Here is a 9,956-nt window from a genome sequence, read left to right as displayed (position 1 = left end):
CTTAAGATGTGAATCATGTGGATGAAGGTTTTGGGAGAAGGGAGGATAAATTAGATTGAACATCGCACTTGATTTCTAACATTACAAAAAGGTATTAATTTGGAAATTACGTATAAGACATATCTGCGCCGACTATAAATACATGGAGCTTGCAAAGTATTACCACTTATTGAAGGTATTTCACACTCAAGGATCAGACAAAGGTAAACTCCACTTTTTTGCTGCATCATTCAGCTTGCCTACTATCTTTAAGCCCAGATACAAGGCAGAACCATTCTGTTGCCATAACGACGGAAGATTCTGGTTTTGGGATGTACTGTTGAGTTGAAGCGAGGGACATCTCTGTAGAGTCAGCTGATGGTATTGCAGAGATTGTCATTCTGAACCTGGGGATTCTTGTTACGCACAGGAATGTGCCCCTGTTACTCGATTTACCGCAGTCCCTCTTGTGTATCACGCGTGTGTTTAGTGAGGTAGGGGGCAGCCTAGGATTAAGTTGCAAAATTTTGATCGGTAAATAATGCACAAAAACAGCCATTGAGAATTGCAATCCACTCTGCAGTGTTTTCACAGCTGGGGATTGACGCTGAACTCTAACTGCAGTAGTAGGAAGCAATACTTTGCATTTAAATATTCGCCACAAGTCCCACTGCATTATTTAACAGGCTGAAAGCTCGCTGCAGATTTCTGGTTCTATTTCTCAGCCCTTTTTCCATTTAGCCAAGATTTACTAATTGGTTGTTACTTTAATGATTTAAAAAATTCTAAGCAAAATTTATTTTTAACTGACTGTCAGCCTCAGTAAGAAATGATGGAAAATGTTGTTAAATCAAAAGGTTCAGGAAACAAATATATTGTTGGAATTTGCGAAAATATTGTCTTGTTCAGTGTCATGAACCAGAATGAAACAAATCTAACAAACTTGCCCCTTTTTCAGAAGGGCAGGCTAAATCGCACATCGCAAAAACCCACAGGAAATTAGAATATTATCATCCATGTTGTCTACACACTCCAGTACTTGCAGTGCTCTCTGGCCACAGAGGGAGGCAGACAGTTTTTGTGACCATACCCACAGGCCTTGTGCATACCCACAGGCCTTGTCCATACCCACAGGCCTTGACCATACCCACAGGCCTTGACCATACCCACAGGCCTTGTCCATACCCACAGGCCGTGTCCATACCCACAGGCCTTGTCCATACCCACAGGCCTTGACCATACCCACAGGCCTTGTCCATACCCACAGGCCTTGTCCATACCCACAGGCCTTGACCATACCCACAGGCCTTGACCATACCCACAGGCCTTGTCCATACCCACAGGCCTTGACCATACCCACAGGCCTTGTCCATACCCACAGGCCTTGTCCATACCCACAGGCCTTGTCCATACCCACAGGCCTTGTGTCTGGCCACCTTGGCCAGGTTTAGGAGCAGAGTCTCGAGGGCATCCTCCAACTCCCCCCCCCCCCCCTCCCCCCAACCCCCTCCCCCAGCCCACTGAGACGGGCATTCAAAGACCATGGGCTGGATTCTCCGTAGCCTGATGCCAAAATCGGGATCGGCGATCGGGCGGAGAATGGATTCTGACGCCGAAATCGGGTCAGGTGCCAGTTTGATGCCAGCCTGCCATGTTCCGCCCCCTCCAAACCGACGTAATTGGGACGCACGCTGCGTTACAACGCTGTTGCCGCGTCATTGGCCGGCCCACCTGCGATGCTCTGCCCACGATGGGCTGAATTCCCGGCGGCGTGGGCCACATGTGGTTCCAGCGGCCGGGAATCCGGCCTGCCAGCTGCAGACAGTGTACAGCACCGCCATACTTGCCCGGGATCCATGCCGCTGTCCGGGGGATGCCCCTGCTCGCGCTGGCAGCACTGGTGGGGGGTGGGCTGTGGGGCCGCGGTTGGAGGGTTCAGGTTTGAGCATGGTTCAGGTCGGCCCCATGTTTTATGGCGTGACCTGTGCAGGCCGATTTTGGCACGATCTGCAGCCGTTTCCTGAGGCGCCGGTGCTAGTCCCTCACTGGAATAGGTGAGGGTTCGCGCTGATATTCCTGTCGTGAACCTCCCACGGATGCTCCGTTTGCATCAGCACTTAGCCTGAGGAACGGAGAATCCAGCCCCATGAATGTAGACCTGAAGGTCCTACTTCTAAAAAGGTTGATGTGAGATAGCTTTCCTTCCTTGCTGACCTGACAATGAGCTCCTGCACTGAGGTTGCTCAGAAGGATAAGGATACAAGACCCCTGGTTACAGAAAAGAGCAAGTTCATACGAACAAACCAAGATCCCGCAACTCCTGTACAGTCATGGGGCGAAATTCTCTGACCCCCAGCAGGGGTCACCTAAAATCCCGCCCCCGCCGTGGCAGAGATTCTCCGCCACCCGGGAAGTGGCGGTGGCGGGAATCTCGCCACTCCGATCGGAGAGGCCCCTGCGGTGATTCTCCGGCCCGGATGGGCTGAAGTCCCGCCGCTGGGAGGCCTCTCCCGCCGCCGAGGTTTGAACCACCTCTGGAACGGCGGGATCAGCGGCGCGAGCGGGTCCCCGGGGTCCTGGGGGGAGGGGGCGGGGGGCGATGCCCCCATGGTGGCCTGGCCCGCAATCGGGGCCCCCCGCTCAGACTCCGGGCCAGTGCCCTGGGTGCACTATTTCTCCTTCCGCGGCCGCCATGGTGGAAGCGGAAGAGAACCCCACATCGCGCATGCAGTGGCCAGCTGGCCGCTGACGTCACTGCCGGCGCATGCGCCGACCAGCGAAAGCCTTTCGGCCAGCCCCGCTGCCGGGGGCGCCGGTTTTTTGTGCCAGTCTTCTGGTGCAAACCGCTCCGGCGCGGGGCTGGCCCCCAAAGGTGGGGAGAATTCCCCACCTTTGGGGAGACCCGACCCCTGAGTGGTTGGCGCTACTCTCCTACGCCGGGACCCTCCGTCACGCCGGGTAGGGGAGAATGCCGCCCATGGTATGAATTTGCAAGATAATAATCGGGGGGGGGGGGGGGGGGGGGGGGGTGCATTGATAGAAATGTTACCCAATTTCACTATATATGGTAGACATGTTCCAAATAAATTTCCCATCTCTGATGCTGTGTCAACTAGTCCACTGGATCTCAAACTGGGGTCCATGGACATCCTGGAGTCCATACAGACTTTGCAGGGGGGGGGGTCCACAAAATAACTCAGAAGTACATCAGTGAAAAGGGCTGGCATTACGGGTGGGTGAAATGGATGGCCGGAGGCAGACATGGTGTGAGCCGAGTGCAGAATGCGCTGACCATCCCACCAAGAAGGATGAAGGATCATTGGCAGCAGCACGAAGATTGCTGTAAATAAATACGTTTTCGTAAAAGCCAAACTGGGTTGTTGGACAGAGGCAAATGGTTTTGTCCACAACAGTTTCGAGGCTCTGATGGGGCCTTGGAGTTAAGGATCAGCCGCACAAATGGAACAGAGCCCCTCCTCTGATCTGAGCACTGTCCCACCACTTCCCGCCGTGTGTGTTTGAAGTACCTCCTCCCATTATGAGCACGTCCAAGGAAGTCTCCAATTAGCCAATCAGCGCACTGAACGGTCTGATTAATCAGGGATCTGAAAGAACAACCAATCAGAGCAGCGCAAAGCTGGCCCATTGACAAACCGTTTGGGAAAAAGAAATCCCTGTCCTCAGCATAGTGCCTGCTCAGCAGTTACCATGGCTGCCTTGCCAGCTGGTGACCCCAAATGATCAGCAAATAGCCCCGATTGGGGGGTGGGGGTGGGGTGGGGGGGGGGGGGGGGGGGGGGGGGGGGGCTACGACTCACAGTTTGGGAAGCACTGTTATAAAACAACAACTTTCATATTCTGATTATTCGATAGTATTATAGTTTGGATAGGGTTTCTGTGATTATTGATTAAGTTGAAAAGTGCTACTTCTAACCAAAGAAGTTTGAGAACAAGTGAACTAGTCTATCCTATCTAACATAACCTGACTGTTCTCCTCTTATATTAACAACCGTTTGTATTTATATAGCATCTTTAATGTCCAAGGTTCTTCACAGGAGCATTATCGAATAAACGCCAAATGAAACATAGAAATAGGGTGGTGACATTCAACCCCTCTAGCCGTGGCTGTGTTTGAGAAAGTGGATTTTGGTGCTGTAAGATATCCAATAGCAGACTACAAAGACTGATCCCTGTGTCTAGGGGGGAGGAGGTGGCATAGGGGTATTGTGACCGGACTGTTCATCCAGATACCCGGATTTATGCTTTGGGGGCCCGGGTTCAAACCCTCAAATGGTGGGAGATGGTGGAATTGGAAATGTAGCCCCAAAATAATCTGGAATTAAGGGTCTAATGATGACTGTGAAATGATTGCCATAAAAACCCATCAGGTTCACGAATGCCCTTTAAGGAAGGGAATCTGCTATCTGGCCTACACGTGACTTCAGACCCGCAGATACGTGACTGACTTGGGTAAATGGTCGCTTAGGGCAGCGACACCCACATCCCGAAAAAAGATTAATTCAAAGAAAGTTGTCAGTTTCTTTTGTGATTCTGCTGGCACTTGCTCATTGAATTTTCAGGAAGCTTTTAACAATGGAGTAGATGAATTTGGTGGAAAATAGCAAGAATGATAACAAGAGGGCAATAAGTTAATGGACATCAACTGGCTATTTCCAGCAGCGCCAAATGCAACTTTCTTTTTAAATTGTAGCTTCCTGTTATCACTGTGATTATATTTTAAGATGGTGGAATTGACAATATTTATCACATTTAAAGTTAAACATCATTGAATCGGTTAGGGTTGTATTCACTGGAGTTCAGATGAATGAGGGGGAAATCTCATAGAAACCTATAAAATTCTAACAGGACTGGACAGGGTAGATGCAGGAAGGATGTTCCCAATGGTGGGGTGTGTCCAGAACCAGGGGGCACAGTCTGAGGATTCAGGGTAAACCATTGAGGACAGAGATGAGGAGAAATCTCTTCACCCAGAGAGTGGTGAGCCTGTGGAATTCATTACCCCAGGAAGTAGTTGAGTCCAAAACATTGTATATTTTCAAGAAGCAGTTTGATATAGCACTTGGGGCGAAGGGGATCAAAGGCTATGGGGGGGGGGAAGCAGGATTAGGCTATTGAGTTTGATGATCAACCATGATCATAATGAATGGCGGAGTGGGCTTGAAGGGCAGAATGGACTCCTCCTGCTCCTATTTTTTTCTATAGTTCTATTAGGAACATGGGCATACAGGAAGAGGGCAAAGCCACGGAGGCCTTTGAGTCTGTTCCGCCATTCATTTCGATCCTGGCTGAACTGTATCTTAACTCCATTTATTTGCCTTCTTTTTTGTAACACTGGAAAAGAGAAAGTTGAGGGGTGACCCGGTGGTCATCTTCAAAATGAAGGCGGGATCTGCCAGGGTAGATGTAAGAGAAGACGTTTCCACTCCTCGAAGATTCAAAAAACGAAGGGCCATCAATTTATGCCAATCGCAAGTGAATGGAATAGGGAATTCAGGAGAAAGCGCTTTACGCAGAGAGGTGAGACCACACTGGGCTGGTTGCGGTGAATAGTATAAATTAGATAATAACATGAGGGAGAAAGGAAAGTAAGGACATGTTGGTCGGGTCAGATGGAGAGGGATTGGAAGAGGCTTATGTGCAACATACCAACAACAACTTGAATTTATATAGTGCCTTTAAAGTGATAAAACGTCCCAAAGCACGTAACCAGTGGCATAAACTGAATGCCTTGCCGAACAAAAATCTATCAATCTGGGCTTTGAAATGTTCAGTTTTTTCTTTTTAAAAAAAATAAATTTAGTGTACCCAATTCATTTTTTCCAATTAAGGGGCAATTTAGCGTGGCCAATCCACCTACCCTGCACATCTTTGGGTTGTGGGGGCGAAACCCACGCAGACACGGGGAGAATGTGCAAACTCCTCACGGGCTGTGACCCAGGGCCGGGATTCGAACCCGGGTCCTCGGCGCCGTGAGGCAGCAATGCTAACCACTGCGCCACCGTGCTGCCCTTGAAATGTTCAGTTGGCACCTTACCCCCCCTCCCCCCATTCCCCTAACCAGCCTCAACAGCTTTTCGATTGGGAACATTCCAGATTAGATGAAGAAGTGCTTTTTGACATCATCCATGACCAGCCTAACTCATAGTTTAAGGTTATGCTTCTCGATTCATCCCGTGCAAGATTAAATCGTCCATCTGAAAAGGCAAATTGAAGGCCGGCCCTGGTATTACCTTGCGTTGGACAGCTGTGGCTACAGCATGTCGCACCGTGACAAATCGATGCTTGGGCCTTTGTTTGGAGCTTAGTGGGTGCTCCGGGTAATTATAGCAGGTAATCATGCTCAAAACCTTCTGTCGATGGTCTGCCGAGCGGGCCGCTAGCTCAATCCTGTTTGTACACGTTACTAGCCGGTCAATGTGTGAACGGTTAAAATAAAACAATTCCCAAGAAAGTGTTAACAGATTTGTGAAAAATGTCTTTACTCATAAAATAATGTTCAAATACACGTAGAGCGAGCAAACGCTCCGGCCTTAGCTTCATGATTCTCATCTCTGCTGAGGGGGTCTCTAACAGGTGGACCAAAGTCTCCGCGGAATTAACACAACAAATCTCATCCTACACACAGGGCATCTTATCCCAGTCAAAATAACTCCAGCAAAACCGAAAGCAGCTTTGAGATCGACAGAGAGGCATTGGCCTGGAGATGAGCTTCAGCAGGATTTTGGTTCCAGATTGTTTCTTAAGAAGTTAGGTCTGGGAACAGGGTAGCTAATTTTACTTGTGTTCATAAAAATGAAGGTGAACAAAGCTGAGGAATCGGTTAATGTTCAGTGTTCTGCAATTAGGTACAGCAGGGAGGTGGGTGCAGGGAAATGGAAACTCTACCCCACCATGATGATGTAATTTAACCTCAGGAGGGATCCCTATTGCATCAGCGTGACATCTCCAGCTCTCACACTAATCATTCATGCTCACTGATCATAGATGCCGTATCTCGAGGACTTTTTATTGTGTGGATCTATGTCTGCCAAAATTAGATTGCGACTACTCCGACTCATTTCACTTAAGACCCTTAACATCCAGTAAAAGAGCATGAGCAGGATCTCAACCCAGGCCCTAAAGTTGCTAACCCAGCCTTTACCAAAGAAAGGAGACGTTTGACCAACCAGTGTGAACTTAATTTGAACTCAGAGGTGGAAGTTGAGTGGGCTGAACGCTAAGTGGCCAGCGAGGGAGAAAACCGTCATCTGAACATTCTGGGATAAACCCTGATCTTCTCAAAAAAAGGATGGTGCATTGATCAATGCCGTCAGATTGCCCTTCATCAGTGTGAGGGAACTTACACATCACCAATCAGGGGGATAGAAAATCCGGTTCACAACCCTTTAACCCACTGATAATGGGCAAGTGTGTGGATGACACGATCCTTCATCAGCAAGAAGGGGGTCGTCATCCCACCAAGCTGAGCTGAATTGGGAGCAGGTCCCAGAGATGAAAGACGCGTGCAATAACCTCCTTCATCAGAGCCATGAGTCATTGACGTCATCGTTCTGAGGCATTAATTCAGGTGCCAGTGGTGAAGAGAGTTTGCTGACCATCTACATCACACAACCCTTTGCAAGAGAGGAGAGGTTTTTCCTTCCCAGCACTCTAGGCTGGACCAGAAACCAGAAAGGACAATGTTCTGGCCCATTATGCCATCCATTCCTAGACATTTTTAAAGAAGCTTTTTCTTAGGTTTTCTAAGATTCTGAAATGACTCAATTGGTATCACAAAAACCCACGACTGCTGCAGTGTTTTGTTTTGTTAAAGATTTGCCGTACAGCAGCTGGTTAATGTCAGATTTCCCTGCCGAGCGAACAGATGGTTGGTGCACTCCTCGGGTATTTCTCTTGTTCGAGTCTACTTTTCAGCGATGGCCCCATGCACAGCACATTGGAGGAGAGCAGTGATATCACCATTTATGCAAGGTTTCTGATGCAAGGGATGGTTGGGATTCAGGTCAGAAGCTTTGGTTCTATCCTCAGGGATGCTTCATAAAGACTTTCTTCATCCATGACATTCAACTGGACCAGCAAATATCTTGCCACCTGATTGAAGCAAAACAAGAAGATTCCTATGAGGATTTTGAAATGGAGCGTAGTTGGTCATAGTGATTGACAAGCATGCAAATGTCTATAGTCTACAACCTGACCAGAGTAAAGTTCAGAATTGCGCTTTGATTATAGTTGAAAACATGCAGCATGTCTAATTTATATCCTGACACTCAATTTCATTGCCTGCCTGAGAAATTTCATTGGTAGCCCTATATAGTTGCTCTTCAATTGGAAACCACATATAGCCAGGTATCTGGGCCAGGATTCTCCCCTACCCGGTGGGGCAGGGGGTCCCGGCAGAATTCTCCGCACCTTTAGGAGCTAGGCCCGCGCCGGAGTGGTTTCCGCTCTGCCAGCCGGCACGAACGACCTTTGGCGCCCCACGGGGGTCGGAGAATTCCGCCCTTGGAGTTTACTTTACATAGAACATACAGTGCAGGAGGCTATTTGGCCCATCGAGTCTGCACCGACCCACTTCCACCCTATCCCCGTAACCCAATAACCCCTCCTAACCTTTTTGGACACTTAGGGCAATTTAACATGGCCTATCCACCTAACCCGCACGCCTTTATGCAAGACTTTCCACTGTTTATTTTTGATGTGTTGATGTCTTTAAGCGTCAACCATGTTATATGGGGCTGGAGTAACATTTGGGTCAAACCGAGAATGGTATCCATCCCTGAGGGACATCAATCAAACATTCGGGTTTCAACAACAATCATGAGGAATTTTAACTAAAGATTAGGTTAGACAGCTGAGATTGTTTGGGGTGATTGAGGGGTGATTGATTGAGCCGCCTTGCCAGTGTTACATCATTAGACCTGCCCCACAACTTTGTTCCCGTGGAGCGGCTAAAAGTACGTCTGAGGAAGCTGTCCTTGGGGGTCAGCCCCCCCCCCCCCCCCCCCCCCCCACCCTTTTCTTCCACCTGCTGCGCCTCTGTGCGAAACAGAAATCAGAAAATTCCGCCCTCTTTGTTAATTTAGGATGACAAGATTGCTGCTCCCTGAGGCGACCAGGAATTAGATGAGGTGAATTCACATCTGGGGTGCTCGATGTAGCAAGCTCCAGATTTGGATCTGTCTTCAGTCTAAAGGGCTATGCAGAGGTCAAAGGACAATCGATCTTCCCACTCCCACCTCCCCACAGGGTACGAGGAGAATATCTGAATGGTTGTGCTCCTCGCACTGGGCTTGAGAACAGTTCCCTTAATAAAACAATATAATAAGGGGAGTGGGAAAATGGAGAATGACATTTAAAAAATGTTGCAGGCCCATGGCAAATTGGCAGGTTTACTGCAAACTCAAGGAGGTCTTGTGATGGCGTGAGGAGTTGCCCTCCCTCTGAGGCAGGAGCCCCGGATTTGACTCCCAGGACCTGATGGCCAAGGAAGGTGCTTTGATAATGCAGCCAAACAGCGTGAATATCAACCTGCAAGCCCTTCCAATGTGCCAATGGCTGGCGTTAAGAGCGGAAGAGACTTTTGGACAGACACGCTTGATGTGGAGTGGTACCCTTCAAGCTGTAAGCCTCCGGCGACAGACTCGCGACCTGTTCCATCAATCGCTAGCTAGAGAAACAGACGGAGGTCTGCCTTGGTGTGTCATTAGGTGCAGGAAGAGAATTGGAACGGGAACTCAGGCTTGTGACCATCTATTGTTATGATCCATTTCGCAAATTTTCTACTTTAAGATTCCTTTATCCACATTTATCTCCCTGGTCACCGCGCCCAGGCCAACTCTAAAAGGAAAGTAAAATGGTGCGGGTGCTGGGAAACTGAAATAACAGAAAATATTGGACAAATTCAGCAGGTCTGGCAGCATCTGTGGAGAGAGAGAAACAGATAACGTTTTGACTCC

General features: G+C 48.8%; 1 protein-coding gene across 2 annotated transcripts in view; it reads right to left on the bottom strand.

Annotated features, from left to right (window-relative positions):
• Positions 1–6,454: 6,454 nt before the first annotated feature.
• rasgrf1 (Ras protein specific guanine nucleotide releasing factor 1) overlaps positions 6,455–9,956 on the bottom strand; it is a 173,218-nt gene continuing 169,716 nt past the window's right edge. For both annotated transcript variants that reach the window (XM_038813451.1, XM_038813452.1), the window contains one exon: positions 6,455–8,091. In XM_038813451.1, the coding sequence (XP_038669379.1) occupies positions 7,999–8,091 (93 nt within the window). In that variant the 3' untranslated portion in view covers positions 6,455–7,998. The remainder of the gene's footprint in view (positions 8,092–9,956) is intronic.

This window comes from Scyliorhinus canicula, chromosome 12 (assembly GCF_902713615.1).
Source record: "Scyliorhinus canicula chromosome 12, sScyCan1.1, whole genome shotgun sequence".
Classification (NCBI taxonomy): domain Eukaryota; kingdom Metazoa; phylum Chordata; class Chondrichthyes; order Carcharhiniformes; family Scyliorhinidae; genus Scyliorhinus; species Scyliorhinus canicula.
This window is presented reverse-complemented; position numbering and strand designations above follow the sequence as displayed.